The 16,542-nt window shown below is 42.2% G+C and overlaps 1 protein-coding gene across 2 annotated transcripts in view; it reads left to right on the forward strand.

Moving 5' to 3' along the window:
• nup88 (nucleoporin 88) overlaps positions 1 to 16,542 on the forward strand; it is a 51,642-nt gene that overhangs the window by 33,089 nt on the left and 2,011 nt on the right. The window contains exons 13-16 of one of the 2 annotated variants that reach the window (XM_048557499.1): positions 2,712 to 2,777; positions 4,625 to 4,705; positions 4,808 to 4,934; positions 12,384 to 12,502. In XM_048557499.1, coding sequence (XP_048413456.1) covers positions 2,712 to 2,777; positions 4,625 to 4,705; positions 4,808 to 4,934; positions 12,384 to 12,502 — 393 coding nt within the window. Of the gene's footprint in view, positions 1 to 2,711; positions 2,778 to 4,624; positions 4,706 to 4,807; positions 4,935 to 12,383; positions 12,507 to 16,542 lie in introns of those variants that run through there. The other variant, XM_048557498.2, reaches the window with a different exon arrangement.

The following is a 16,542-nucleotide window of genomic DNA, read 5'->3' on the forward strand; positions in this document are numbered from 1 at the left end:
TTAGCCACTTTATCCATCTATCCTGATATCTTGGGAAATATAGTATATTTGCTTTTATTAGTTGAGGCATGGACTTTAAGAGGAGCGAGGTTAATCATTGGTTAGGCCACTGATACAGTATTGTATACGGCTCTGGAATCCACATTGGAGAGGAGATATGATTACACTGGAGCAGGTACAGAGAAGATTTATCAGAATATGCCGGGGTTGAAGAGATGCAGTTAAGAGAGAGAACTTTCCTCAGAACAGATGAGATTGAGAAGGGGCATAATTGAGATGTATAAAATTGAGGACATACGTAGGTAGGCAGGAAGAAACTTCATGCTTGATGGAGGGGTCAGTGACCGGGGGCATAAATTTAAGGTAAGAGGAAAAAGGTTTCGGGAAGATGTGAGGGAAATCTTTTTCACCCAGACAGTGTTGATAATGTGGAACTTACTGCCTGCGAGGGTGGTAAAGGCAGAAACCCTCAACATTTGAGGAGTACTTATATTCCTTGTAGTACTTATGTCTTGTCTTTGCAACTGAACATCTATGGTTATGGACCAAGTGCTGGAAAGTGGGATTAGAATAGATGGTCGTTTTGACCAGAGTGAATACTGAATAGAATAATTTTTTTTTGTATATATTTTTAAAAATTCAATGAATAGCATTTAAGTCACCATACCACAGCATATATACTAATAACAGAAGGCATAGATAAGAAAAAGTTAAGACCAAAGTACATCTTGGTTCAATTCAGGGTTCTGGGGTTCAGGAAAGGACAGTACTGCTGCAAGTCTGCCATGGTACACCTCTGGATTACTGGGCCGGGAGCTGCTGCTGAAGCAGATCATCCAAGCCAAGCCATAAGATCCCACAGAAGCCGCTCCAAGGACCAGTCTTGTCACCGCCAACCTGTCTTATGGAATTCCAGGCTGTGCCACCAAAGACTCCAAAGCAGACCAGAATGCCGCCACAATGACCATGCCGAGCCACCACCATTACTGCAACAGCAGCTCAAAACATTCCTCCTCCACCTCACTATCACCCACCAATGTAGCAGCCATTATAGAGTCCTGGTGCTGCCAGATCCCATTCCGGGCTCAATAGTCACCTCACCTTCGTCTGCATGGGCCCTGCTCGAAGCTCACCAGCCACAGTCATGCCCTGGGCCCCAATGAAGCTGCCTTCTGCCAAAGAAAAAGGAAAAAGGGGGGAATAAAAAGAACTTGATGGGCCAAATGACCTTTCCCTATGCTGTATCTTTGTGACTCTTGGTGAAGAGAGCAATGAATGTCCTTCTATAAAGTCACATTTTTACTTTGCTTAAGTTCGTTAGTCCTGCTAGCTCCTCCTTTAAAAGCATTAGACTCTTTTAACCGAGAAATGATCACATTACACTGTACAACTATTGATCTGGGAATCAGAAGCATGCAGCATGAAAGGAGGCTATTTGACCTATCGTGTTTGCACCAACTAACAAAATGTTATTCAGTCGAATCCCAGTTTCTGGCTGTTCTGTAGCCTTCTAGGTTGCAACATTTCAAGTGTGTGTCCTAGCCAGCAATGCCCTCCTCCCATAAATGAATTGAAAATAGATGCCTCAAATGTTATGAGGGGTTTGGCTTTTTGAAGTCCCATCTAAATCTCCAACTGCTTGCCCTCAATCCACTCCTATGAGGTTATGGACCTCTCAACCAACAGGGGATAGAGTCTTCCAACCTGTTCTGTATTGATTTTCAGCTCTTCATTTATGTCTCCTGTTGGCCAAAGAAACCCAACCTTTCCCCTTAATAATATTTTCCGCAGTCAAGGCAGCATCTTTATAATTTCCCCGTATCTCCTCCAATTTCAAAATCTGTGTTGGCCCATTGTGAAAATAAGTATGAAGAGGCCACTAAGAACTGTATCAATGTCCTCTGTCTCGAAACACAAATTAGCATTTTTGACACTAATGGGTCCTCCTTTAATTGTTTTTCTATACTTATTATGAATCTTTGTTTTATTCATTTTTAGTTCCCTTTGTTCATTTTTTTTTTAAACTAACCTTTTACTTTCATCCCTATACTACTCGTGCTGTAGGTTTTCTACAATGTTGAACCTTTGTTACCTGAAATCCCGTTTTTCCTCTATCCCTCCTTCAAGCTTCTTGATATCCAGCAGGGGCTGAATTTGTTTGCACATGTTTTTCTTTAACCCTTAGAGCCCTTATATCTTCTCTTACTAGATTTCTTCCTCTTGATCTGGCATTAATTTACCCTTTAATTAACTTATCCAAGTTCACACTAGCAATATCGTATTTCAACTTAGATCAATAGCTTTTTCTTGTTCAGAACCTGTCTTCCTGATCTTTGACTTTTTATCCATGCTGACAATATAATCCCCATGATCCCTTCCAACAAAGTGCTGCCCTTATGATACTAATTCCACCTCCCATGATTCAATCTTTAAAAAGTAAGTTTGAAACCACAAAACTACCCCTTTCTTGTTAGGTATGGGTTGCACTGGCTAGAAAGGTTTTCCTGAATACATTGTTTGTTCCCTTGTGCCTTTCACACCAATTCTATTTTTGTTAGTGTTAGAGTCATTGAAATCCCCCTGTTTTACCATCCTGTTTTAGAACAGCTATAACTTCAATTGCTATTTTATACTGCAATGTTGTGATGCTATTGAATTGACTGTATCATCAAGGTTTGACAGTAAAAGCAGAAACCTGTTCTACATTCCAGGGTAAAGCTACTGGAAAGTCAGAAGAAGAAGCAAATGCAGGATATTGTGCACTGTGTCAAGGACAAGTAAGTACGTTTCATCTTTAAATTGATACACGTGGAGGCACTTAAAAGCCACTCAGTAACATGTTCAGAATGAAGCTTTTATTGTGATGGCTTACCTGATTTAATACCACAGCAGTTTAATTCGTTTTCTGAAACTGTCCTACGTTTCCGCAGAAGCTCTTCTATCTCTGAAAAAGAACATTGCAACTTTACATCTTAAGCTTTGTTGAATTAATTTATTTTCAGAAAAAGTTTGTAAGGATCAAACAGTTGAAATTCTTGTCACAAACCTTTTGAAGATAACTTTTAAATCTCTAATGCTACTGGAAAGAAAACTGTTGGATGTGACTTCAGTTTTTAAAACATTTACTATAATACACTATCTAAAATCAACATAGTTCAAATATTAATGAACTGCCAGAAGATATTATAAATGTAATTTCACTTTAAATAGACAATACAGGAAAAATATTTGTGGTTAGATGTATAGAAAATAGGAGCAGGATGATCATCCATACCCTTGTGATCTCTTATGCATTGAGAACAATATCTAACTCCCTCAATTTATTCAATGATTTGATTTGTTTCAAAAACTCTTCCTCCGCTTCACAGGATCTCTCACTTCCCACTTTATTATCACAGCCCTTGAGTCACATTCACCGGCCGCTGAAGTCCCCAGACCTACCACCAACAAGGCACGTATTTAGGAACCCCCTCTCAATCAACTCATGGCATCCCTGGTAACACAGGAACCCCTTTTAACCCTCATCTCCTGCCTATCATGATTCTTGTGCTATTGATAAGTAACGGATTAAATAACTTGGATTCAGTTTACTTGAAAACCTCCAGGTTTATCTAGCAGCTCAGACTATAACTTGCAGTTTCAGATAACTCTGCCTCCTGACTTTAGTTTGCTTCTGGTGGGCTGAGTGTGACAGTTGGTTGTGAATTTCCACCCTGGTCCTTGGCTCAGTAGTAGATGTGGCTCTTAAGGAATCGTCCCCTTGAGCTCCCTTCTCCCCTCCTGTTAGATGAACTAGTGGCCCAGACAACCCTGAGACCACTGCTGTTGTACATTGCTTTTTCTGGCTTCACCTGTCTCTTCCAACACAGTAAGGCTGTGCCCTGAGACCTGCTTCAGTATCAGTTTCTGTTTGATGACTGCCTAATATGAAACTTGCAGTCAGAGAAAATCTTGCTTATTTCTTGTCTACGCAAATTCTGTGTTCTGAAGTACCAGATGGAAAACAATGAAGTTGGCTTTCTCTGATGATGTTGGAATTCTTGAAACCTCATGATGCCATAACTAGGAAACCAATTAAACCTCTTTCAAAATACTCCCCGGCTTTCTGGAAATATCACAGAAACGGCAATTTATATTTTCTCTGAAGTACAGGGGCTATCATATTTAACTGTGGAAGTTGATTTTAAAATCCTTCTGTAGAAATTTCAGTCTGCTAACACAACTCATTCCAGTCTGTCCACAATTATCTGCCCTAAAAACCCCCTTGAATGTATTATGTCATAAATTTGTTTCATAATGTCATCGGGATATTTTGTTACATTAATAGTGCTATTTAAATGAAATTTGTTGGAGCTGACTGTTGAAGGAACTTTAACAATCTAATATAATTACATTTTTGCAACCTAAGTGATGGGGAGATGGGATGGAAAGTCAGCCTGAGCCAGAAGTCACCAATCTCACTGTTGATGTTTTTCACTATTTCCTGTTTGATTTGTTGATTTATATATATTTTGTAAATACAATGATTGAAATTGGATTGAAATTACCAGCAGCAATTCTTTGTCTTTCAAATTGGTGCAATTCAGCTTCGGAGGTGTTGATCAAAACCAATTTCTTCTATTAGGAAGGCCATGCGGGAAATGGCAGAGATACTTGCTGACAAGTTTGAAGATGCAAGAGACAACCAAGAGGACATCATGATTAGGTATGAGCCAAGAATAGGAGGATGTATCTGTAAGTAGAGAAGTGGGTGGACATCTATAGTTTTAGAAAAACAGATTCACTTTAACTTACCTGTGCTTTACAGAGTGAAGAGAATCTTGCACAGTTTGAATTCAAAGCTTCCTGTGCTATCGGATAGCGAGAAAGACATGAAGAAAGAACTTAAAAGCATCAGTGAGCAACTCGAGGACCTGGGAAACGGTGTCAAGCAGGTGCGAATAATCTTGAAACTTGTATTGTTTCTTATTTTCTTAAGGTAGCTGGTTCTCAGGAGATTTTTTCCTTTAAAACTTCGAAAAACACTGAAACAAAACCACTCCAATTATATTAACTGTTAATTACAATACTGAGCTGTTTTAAAATGCACTTCCAACTGGGTTGCTCTTCAGAATTACATACAGACATTGTCAGCTTGGTTCAATAGATTGAAGTTTTAGTTTGGACTCCAATTGTAGAGGGTTCAGGCTCTTCTTTTTTGGTTTTGGAATTGATATAATTTTGGAATTAGCATTGGTATACTGAATCACTGTTGATGTGTTGAGGTTGTATGATGTGGGATCTAGCTGATCCCATTGAGAATGGCAGTAACCACATCTGCAGCAAGTGTTGGCTGCTTGAGGATCTCTGGCTCAAAATTGATGAGCTGTAATCCAAACTTCAAACACTGCAGCACATCCCGGAGTGGGGAGATATCTGGATGCTGTGTTCCAGGAGGCAGTCACACCTAGTAGATTAACGTTAATTCAATCAGCAGCCAGACAGCAGTGAGTGACTGCAAGTGAGGCAGGTAGAGCTACCCTTAGGACAGGAACATAGGAGCTGCAGCCCTTGATATTGTCCAACAAGTACGAGGCACTTGCTCCCTGCATGGATGAGGAACAGGCATGCAGGAGGGATGAGTCAACTGACCGTGGCACCATGGTTCAGGAAGCCTTTCCAATCAGGGGAGCTAAAAGGACAGATTGTAGTTGTAAGGGATTCCATCACCAGGGGGATAGACAGTATCCTTTGCAAGCAGGATAGAGAATCCCGCATGGTGTATTGCCTGCCCAGTGCCAGAGTGCGAGACATCTCTTGAGAGGATACTGGAAAAGGAGGGGGAGGATCTTTGTTCTGGTCCACGTAGGTACCAACAACATAGGCAGGACGAGGGAAAAAAGACCTGTTTCGGGATTGTGAAAAGCTAGGAACAAAATTTTTGAAAAAAACAGATTTTCTATGGTCATAATCTCTGGACTGCTGCACAAGCCATGTGCAAATTGGAATAGGGAGGTGAGAATCAGAGAAGTAAACACGTGGCAAAAAGATTGGTATCGGAAAGAGGGTTTCCCTTTCATGGAGCATTGGCATCATTTTTGGGACAGGAGGGATCTATACCGCTGGGATGGACTCTACCTGAACAGGGCCAAGTCCAGTGTTCTGGCAAAAAGCATAAATAGTGTGGTTAGTAGGACTTAGAATTGGGGGGAAGGGAGGAGTGAGCGTACAGAGAATATAACAATAAATAGAAGGCAAAGCAGCAGGTTAGCAGGTGACGAGGAAGCTTCAACTCCATTGCAAATCATGCCAGAAGTTAAAGGGAAGGAGAACTCGAGCTGTAAGTAATGGAGGTGATAGGACTCAAAAAGGTGCAAAAACTAGCATAAGAGCACTTTATCTGAATGCTGGGAGCATTCGAGACAAGGTGGATGAGTTGACGGCGCAAATCATGGCAAATGGGTATGACTTAGTGGCCATTACAGAGACATGGTTGCAGGATGGTCATGACTGGGAGTTAAACGTCCAGGGGTATCAAACTGTTCGGAAGGACAGACAGGTAAGGAAGGTGGTGTCGCTCTGATTTTTAAGGAAGATACCAGGGCAATAGTGAGAGATAACAAGGTTTTACTGAACAAAGGGTTGAATCCATTTGGGTGCAATTTAGGAATAGGAGGGAGAAGAAGCCACTGATAGGTGTGGCCTATAGGCCACCAAATAATGACATCGTGGTGAGACGAGCAATAAGCATAGAAATAGCTAATGCTTGTAAAAATGGTACTGCAATTATCATGGGGGATTTTAATCTACATATCAATTGGTCAAACCAGGTCAGTCATGGCAGCCTTGAGGAGGGGTTTATAGAATGCATCCGCGATAATTTCCTTGAACAATATATAATGGAACCTACAAGGGAGCAAACTATCCTAGATATAGTCCTGTGTAATGCGACAGGAATACTTAATGATCTCACAGTTAAGGATCCTCTTGGAAGGAACGATCACAGTATGGTCGAATATGAGAAGGTCAAATCCAGTACCCATATCCTGTGCTTAAACAAAGGAGACTATGATGGGATGAGGGAGGAGTTAGCTAAAGTAAAATGGGAGCCAAAACTTGGTGGTGGGTCAATTGAGGAACGGTGGAGGACTTTCAAAACGATTTTTCAGTGCTCAGCAGAAATATATTCCAATGATAAGGAAGAACTCTAGGAAATGAGATAGTCAGCCATGGATGTCTAAAGAAATGAAGAAAAGTAAAATAGATTATGAGAGTAAACTAGCTCAGAATATAAAAACAAGCAGCAAAAATTTCTATAAATATTTAAATCATAAAAGTGGCAAAAGTAAACAATGGTCCTTTAGAGGATGAGAAAGCCAATTTAGCAACTGGGAATGAGGAAATAGCTGAGGAATTAAACAGATATTTTGTGTCGGTCTTCACAGTGGAAGACATAAATTAAATGCTGAAAACTGATGGCAAGAAGGTTGTAGCAGGTGAGGACCTAGAAACTATCATTATCACGAATGAGACAGTCCTGGGCAAGCTAATGGGGCTAAAGGTAGACCAGTCCCCTGGCCCTGATGAAATACATCCCAGGGTACTAAAAGAGGTGATGGGCGAAATAGCAAATGCACTAGTAATTATTTATCAAAATTCACTGGACTCTGGCTGTTTTCCAATCTGCGGGAACCACCCAATGTGACACCACTGTTTAAAAAAGGAAGTAGACAGAAAGCAGGTAACTATAGACCAGAGATAGTAGGAACTGCCAATGCTGGAGGATCTGAGACAACAAGTTGTAGAGCTGGATGAACACAGCAGGTCAAGCAGCGCCAAGCAACTATAGGCTAGTTAGCTTAACTTCAGTATTGGGGAAAATGCTTGAATCTGTCATTAAGGAAGAAACAGCAAGACATCTGGGTATAAACTGTCCCATTGGGCACACCCAGCATGGGTTCGTGAAGGGTGAGTCATGCTTAACTAATTTGGTGGAATTCTTTGAGGACATTACTGGCCTGGTGGACAATGGGAAAACCTGTAGATGTGGTGTATCTGGATTTCCAGAAGGCATTTGACAGACAAGGTGCCACACCAAAGGCTGCTCCATAAGATAAAGTTGCACAGTATTACAGGTGATGTATTGGCATGGATAGAGGATTGGTTGACTAGTAGAAAACAGTAGGGGTAAATGGGTGTTTCTTTGGTTGGTGGTCAGTGGCTAGTGGAGTTGGGGACTAAGTGTGGTGTGTCAAAATTTGCAGATGACACTAAGATGAATGGTAGAGCAAAGTGTGTAGAAAACAGAAATTCTGCAGAGATAGATAGTCTAAGTGAGTGGGCAAAGGTTTGGCAGATGGAGTACAATGTTGGTAAGTGTGAGAGCATCCATTTTGGTAGGAATAACTGCAAAATTGACTGTTTTAAATGGTAAAAAATTGCAGCACACTGCTGTCCAGAGGGACTTGGGTGTCCTTGTGCATGAATCACTAAAAGTAGGATTGCAGGTGCAACAGGTAATTAAAAAGGCAAATGGAATTTTGTCTGTCATTGCTAGAGGGATGGAGTTTAAAAACAGGAAGGCTATGCTGCAGCTGCACAGGGTCCTGGTGAGGCCACACCTGGAGTACTGTGCAGTTTTGGTCTCCTTACTTGAGAAGGGATATACTAGCACTGAATGGGGTGCAGAGGAGATTCACTTGGTTGATTCCAGAGTTGAGAGGATTGGATTATGAGGAGAGGCTGAATAGGCTGGAATTATACTCATTGGAATTCAGGAGAATGAGAGGAGATCTCATGGAAACATATAATACTATGAAGGGAGTAGATAAGGTTGAGGCAGGGAGGTTGTTTCCACTGGCAGGTGAAACTCGGACTAGTGGGCATAGCTTCAAAATCGAAGGAAGCAGATGTAGGACTGATGCCAGGAGAAACAACTTCACACAAAGGGTTATGAATCTGGAAATCCCTGCCCAGTGAAGCAGTTGAAGCTACCTCCCTGAATGTTTTTAAGGCAAGGCTAGGTAAATTTTTGAACAGTAAAGGAATTGAAGGTTATGGTGAGCGGGCGGGTAGAAATGACTCAGAGGAGGTTTAAGTGATATGTGCCAAACATTGGCAAATGAGACATGGTCAGATTAAGATGACTGGTCAAATCTGGCAAGTTGGACCATGCTGTATGACCCTATGATAAATTACATTTGCTTCAATGCAAGAGGCCTGACAAGGCAGATGAATTTAGGGCATAGTTGAGAGCATGGGATTGGGATTCGTAGCTATTATGCGGTTCAGTGATGGACAGGATTGTCAGCTTAATGCCCCAGGGTAGAAATGCTATAGGAAGGATAGAACAGGAGGCAAGAGAGGAATGGGAAGTAGCATGCTTGGTTAGGGTTAGCATTACAGCAGGTCTTAGGGAGGATATGCCTGGACATTGGGATTGTATTACAGGTGTTTTGCTCTCTCGCTCTCTCGCTCTCTCGCTCTCTCGCTCTCTCGCTCTCTCGCTCTCTCGCTCTCTCGCTCTCTCGCTCTCTCGCTCTCTCGCTCTCTCGCTCTCTCGCTCTCTCGCTCTCTCGCTCTCTCGCTCTCTCGCTCTCTCGCTCTCTCTTCGCCCCCGCCCCCGGGTAGTAATTGAGATGCAAATATGTAAGGATATTTCTCATATTTGATCAGGACCCGAGCAAGGTGTATCTGAGGATTTGTGGAAAGCTAGGGAAGTGATTGCTGGGCCCCTTGCTGAGATATTAGGGTGGAATAATGTGGTGCCATTATTTAAGAAAGATGGTAAGGGAAAACCAGGTTGCCTGTATGGACTTCAGCAAGGCATTGACAAGGTTCTGTGTGGTGTCCTGGTTAGCAAGGTTAGATCACTTGGAATCCAGGGAAAGCTAGCCATTTGGATACAAAATTGGCTTGGATATGGGATTCAAGCTATGGTAGAGGATTGTTTTTTCTTTGGACTGGAGGTCTGTGACCACCAGTGTGCTGCAAGGATTGGTGCTTTGTCCTCTGCTTTTTGTCATTTTATATTATATAATTGATGTGGATGTGAATATAGGAGGAATGGTTAGTAAGTTTGCAGGTGACACCAAAATAGATGGTCTAGTGGACAATGAAGGTCATCTCAGAGTACGATGGGACCTTGATCAGATGGGCCGAGGTGTGGCAAATGGAGTTTAATTTCGATTAAATGTGAGGTGTTGCATTTTGATAAGGGAAATTCGGGCAGGGACTTGTGCACTTATTGGTAGAGTTCTGGCAAATGTTGCCGAACAGCGATCTTAGGGTCCATGTTTGAGGTTCCTTGAAAATGGAGTTGCAGGTAAATTGGGTACTGAAGATGGCATTTGGTACGCTTGCGTTTATTTATCAGTGTGGAGGTCATGTTACAGCTGTACTGGACATTGTTTAGGCCACTTTTAGAACACAGGAATCAATTCTGGTCTCCCTGTTATAGGAAAGATGTTGTGAAACTTGAAAGGATTCAGAAAACGTTTACAGGGATGTTGCCAGGGTTGGAGAGTTTGAGCTGTAGGGAGAGGCTGAATAGGCTGGGGATATTTTCCCTGGAGTGTGACCTTTGTAGAGGCTTATAAAATCATGAGGGACATGCGTAGGGTGAATAGCCAGATCTTTTTCCTGGGGTAGGGATGTCCAAAACTAGAGGGCATGGGTTTAAGGTGAGAGGGAAAAGATTTTGGAGACCTGAGGGGTAACTTCTTCACGCACAGGGTGGCCTGTGAATGGAACAAGGTGCAGGCGGGTACAATTACAACACTTTTTTAAAAGCAATATGAATGGATATATGAATGGGAAGCACTTAGAGGGATATGGGCCAAATGTTGCCAGATGGGACTAGGTCAGATTGGGATGTCTGGTTAACTCTAATGAGTTGGACTATAGGGTTTGTTTCCATGCTGTCTGATACTATGACTATAAGTTCTTACTGCCTTTTGTTTTTCAGACTACCCTGTCTAAATTGGGGCAGCACGGTGACTCAGTGGTTAGCACTTCAGCCTCACAGCGCCAGGGACCCGGGTTCAAATCCAGCCTCGGATAACGGTCTGTGCAGAGTTTGCACGTTCTCCCCGTGTCTGTGTGGGTTTCCTCCGGGTGCTCCAGTTTCCTCCCACAGTCCAAAGATGTGCAGGCTAGGTGGATTGGCCAAGCTAAATTGCCCCTGGTGTTCAGGGGTGTGTGGGTTATAGGGGGATAGGTCTGGGTTGGATGCTTCAAGTGGCGGTTGTGGACTTGCTGGGCCGAAGGGCCTGTTTCTTCACTGTAGGGAATCTAATCTAATCTAAATCCTCTGGTTAGAACTGATATTTGTCGCATTGTTTTGTTTTTACTTCCAATTTGATACTATCCTTTGCTTTCCTTGACCTACTGAACCTACTGCAGCGTCAGCCGCAGCTTAATTAGCAGAACTCCTATCTCTGAATTAGAAATTAGTGTACCCAAGTCCTACTCGGCAGTTCGGGACAAGAATCCAGGCTGACACTCCAGTGCCATTGAGTGAGGAGTATTGCATTGTCAAAGGGTCTATCTTTTCAGTTGAGATTAGATTAGATTCCCTACAGTGTAGAAACAGGTCATTTGGCCCAACAAGTCCACACCGCCCCTTGAAGCATCCCACCCAGACCCATTCACCTATAATCCACGCACCCCCTGAACACTATGGACAATTTAGCATGGCCAATCCATCTAGCCTGCACATCTTTGGACTGTGGGAGGAAACCGGAGCACCCAGAGGAAACCCACGCAGACTCGGGGAGAATGTGCAAACTCCACACAGGCAGTCGTCCAAGGCTGGAATTGAACTCGAGTCCCTGGAGCTGTGAGGCTGCAGTGCAAACCACTGCGCCTCTGTGCCGCCCCTACAAAGCTTGACATTGGTGGCCCTTCCTGAAATAGGTACACAAGATTCTATGTTACTATTTCAAAAAGCAAGCCAATATCCTAGCCAATATTTATCCCTCAAAAAAATCTTTATCTGATCTTTTAATACTATTTCTGGGTTCTTGCTATGTGAAACATGTCCATAAAGTGCTTTTGAGACACTGATGGTCATAAAAGTGCTATACCAATGCAGATCTCCTCTTGTGGCTAATTTTTTTTTTTTTAAAAATTAGCTGGAGTTGACCTGTTTGGTTGTGTTTGATGCTTTTTGGTTGTGAAGGAATTCAAATCATTTGCAGTGATGTCTGGTTTTGCTCAAATGTAACTTACTATAAATGAATCAATTTGCCATTTGTTTTTAATATATCTGAGTAAAATTCAGCAAGCGGTTTTGTGATAACTTTCATCTGAAGGCAGGAAGTGGATTTACAGTACATGCTGGTGTTTAAATCAGAATGTTGCAGTGTTCCCTAATTAATGTAATCAAATCCATTTCATCTCAGGTGCGTATGAAGAATGAATACCAGCAGAGGGAAATACATGAGCAAGATAGTCCGCGGAAGAAGAGCATCTCACTCAGTGTGTCCCAGAAGAAATGCATTCAATCTGTCTTAAAGGAACAGTAAGTACCAAAGATATCAAATGGGTCAGTTGAATTGCAAACGTAGGGAGTACTGTTGAATAAGCCAAAATGGTCAGCTAGCCAGTTTTGTAGATCAAGTGTGAGAAACAAGCACTGTTTTATTTGTCTAGGCCCGAAACGCCAGCCTTCCTGCTCCTAAGATGCTGCTTGGCCTGCTGTGTTCATCCAGCTCTACACCTTGTTATCTTGGATTCACCAGCATCTGCAGTTCCTATTATCTTTTATTAGATAGATCCTTTTTTTTAAAGAAAAGAAGTGGGGTTGTAAAGATGTCTTTTTTAGACTGGGAGAAGGTGCAACAATCGGTCTTTAAACCAGAAACGTGTAGCTTGTACAGACACAAAAACAATCTATTTACTTTCCAGTTACTATCAATTCTGAGGAAGGGTCACCAAACCTGAAGCGTTAACTGATTTTTTTTTTCACCATACTGCCAGACCTGCTGAGTTTTTCCAGGAACTTTCATTGATTTTGCTTCCAATTTCAACCCTGCCCCCACACTCACCTGGTCTATCTTTGATTCCTCTCTTCTATTCCTCAACATCTGTTTCCATTTCTGGGGATAGATGGGTCACTAATACCCACTATAAACCCACTGACTCCCCCAGCTACCTGGACTATACGTCCTCACACCCTGCTTCCTGTAAAGACTCCATCCCATTCTCTTGTTCCTCCCTCTCCATCGCGTATGTTCAGATGAGACCAACTACGACAAGGGAGGATATGAAATGTACACTTTCTTCAGCTCTGTTGTCGATAGGGCCCTCCAAGCAGGTCCGACCCATGTCTGCCCTTACCCCTTCTCTTCCCTCCCAACAATGATAGTGTTCCCCTTGTCCTTACCTACCATCCCACCAGCATGCACATCCAAAAAATCATCAGATACCATTTCTGCCACCTCCAGGGCCCAAGTATACCTTCCAAGTGAAGCGCTTTACCTGCACTTTCCAAAATCTAGTCTACTGCATTCGCTGTGCACAATGTGGCCTCCTCTACATTGGGGAAATAAGCATAGACTGAATGATTGCTTCACAGAACCTGTACGTCCTGCTTGCAAAAAAGTCCCTGAGCTACCTGTTGCCTGCCAGTTTGACACACTACCCTGTTGCCTGGCCAACATCTCGTTCTCTGGCATGGTGCAGTGACGCTCAACGTAAGCTGGAAGAACAAGATTTCCTTTCCCACTTGGAGACCCTGCAACCCTCTGGACTGCAACTTCTGTTTTTTCTTTGTTTCTGACTTAACGCATCCATGGTTCTTTTGGTTTCTATTTAATTCAGTATGTATCTTGGTCTAATTTTACTCTGTTGACATTGACCGCACTTCTTAATTTTCTCGGCATGTAAAAATGTTCCTGCATGCACAATTGAACTCTGTTTCAACATCAGATTGCACCAGAGAATTCCACATGCTAATTGTTTATACAGTTCTCCCCTATGTAGACTTCCTTTGCGATTTGCCTTAAACTTATGTTTGCATTACTGTCTCTCTGACCAGTGGAGACAATTTGTCACCATTATACTGTAAATCGTCATACTACTAACAGCTTTGTTAGGGCACCTGTTAGTTATCTTTGTTCAAGTGGTGAGAAAAACCTCGAAACATTTTCTGATCTTGCTTCAAAAGTGTGGCCATCCTCCTTTGGTAACGTGCTGCTGAATTTGCCCTGCGCTACTTCCTTTCCTTTGACGTATTTCCTAGGATGCTTAAATCCCCCAAGTTGCAACTGCTGCTGTAATTCTGTTCATTTGACTACAACAAAGGTTGAATACCAAGTGAGCTTAGCAGTTGGGTTGGCTACTCAGGTTTCACAAAAAGTCTAAACACAGGCAATCTTCCTTATTACAAAAAAAAAGTATTAGTTTGAGTGAGTCAAAGTACCCTCTTGCTGTAAGTGTTTCATGCTTTTGTAGTCTTGTCCCTCCAGTCACTAATTTTTCCCAATCCTACAACATGCGAGATACTTCCTCCAATTCTGTCAGCTTGAGCCTCCCTGGTTTTAATATTGGTAATGTTGATGGTTGTGCTTTCAGCTACTTAGGCTCCAAGTTCTGGAATTTCCTCCTAAAACTTTCCAATCTGCTTCCTAAAAAATCTAGCTCTTCAATTATTAGGTTATCTGTTTTGTCTGTGACTAGAAGCCAAGTTTCCTTTAATAATGGGGTACAATGGGATGTTTTACTACTTTTAAGGCACTTCGCTGTTCTAGAAAAATGTAACTTGCAAATGTCACCCCACCCAGTACTTAGCCACCTTCAGAAGGAATGAAAAGAAGATGCCACCAACAGATTTCTTAGGACAAGCTCAGTTTGTCAAATGGCAAGCCATGACTAGAGTTTTGGACAATCCAGGGCCCTTGTACAGCCAATGGTCCACTTCATGGGCCTCAATACCCTTTTGCTTGTGTCTCACCACAAACATTTAATACTGCATATTACCAAGGAGCATCCCCTGCACAGACTGAGTGACAGAATAATTCCCTTTGAATTGAGCATATGCGTAGGCTCTCCTTTTGGCTTTGGGGGCTTTTAATTACTTAATAAATAAAGTCTGAATGAAGGGGATGATGTTGCATTTTCTTATTGAACCCTTTCTGTCTTAGTTGTGATCACTCAATCCATCGATCGGTGTTCTTTTCACAATCTTCTTCTATCTGTATGACTTAGTCTTTAGCAAAACTTGGATGCGTTGCTTTCAAGTCTTAGTCTTAGAGTTTTATAGGCAAATGATAAGATCTCATTACAAATCCCTGTGATTATCACTGATCACATCCATCAACTGGAATATATACATATGATCCCTGTCTGCTATCTTCTGACCAATTCTCCAACAAATCAAAAGATTATCTCCAATTCCACGAGCTCCCAACACTATTAGCAGTCCAATGTGTGAAACCTTACTAAATATCTTCTGGAATCCCAGGTGTGTAAAATATGTAGACACTCTGCTCTGTCCCATGATTGTTTGCTCTTCATATTCTATTAGGCATGTTAAACATGTCTTGTATCTATGGCTAACAGACTCTGCTAATTTTTCAGACTTCAAGCAGTGCATTCCAGATAATCCATTATTCACTTTGTAAAAGCTTCTACCACTGGAAGTAGTTTCTCCTAATTGTCTCTCTCCGATCCTTTTATGATTTTTGGACCTGGAAGCATAGGAGCAGAAAAAGGCCATTTGGCTCCTATGAGCTAACAGCCTGTTCCTAATTCCATGTACTTCAATATAGCCCTTAATACCTTTTTAGAAAGAATAAAATATCTGTTAAATGTCTCCTTAACCTTCTCGTCAGAGAACTTGTAGTCATTGCACGTGGTTGAAGTCTGACACCCCAGTGCTATCTGAGTACATCTATTCTGGATCCATGTGGAGGACTTAACACTCGTCCTAAAAGTATTGGCCTTGATTGTGCTCAGTATTTTGGCTGTGTCATGACAAGTTTTATTTTTTATCTTTTTGGTGGTTTAGTATAATTTACATAATCTTGTACTCAAAGCCTCATTATTTGTAATGCACAGGCTCTTGTATGCCCTTGAGAAGCATGCTAAAAGTGCAATCATGACAGGGACAGTTATTGTAGATTAATTTGCCCATGCTTGAGAAGAATGTCAGTAATGCTTAACTGGTGAGTGTGTTCTGCACCAGTGCCAGGCTCACGTTCATGACTTCTCATAAAATCCCTACAGTCTGGAAACTGGCCATCCAGCCCAATAAGTCCACGCCAACTGCCTGCAAAGTATCCCACATAGACTCGCCCCCATAACCTTTCCCTGTAACCCTGTATTTCCTATGGCGAATCCACTCAGCATACATATCCTTGGACATGATGGGCAATTTAGCATGGCCAAACCACCTAACCTGCACACCTTTGGACTGTGGGAGGAAACTGGAGCAGAACACTGAGAATGTGCAAACTCCAAACAGACACACCCCCAAGGGTGGAGTTGAACCCAGGTCCCTGGCATTGTGGGACAGCAGTGCTAACCACTGAGCCACCATGCTACCCACTCACTTAATGT

Source organism: Stegostoma tigrinum, chromosome 27 (genome assembly GCF_030684315.1).
Source record: "Stegostoma tigrinum isolate sSteTig4 chromosome 27, sSteTig4.hap1, whole genome shotgun sequence".
NCBI lineage: Eukaryota > Metazoa > Chordata > Chondrichthyes > Orectolobiformes > Stegostomatidae > Stegostoma > Stegostoma tigrinum.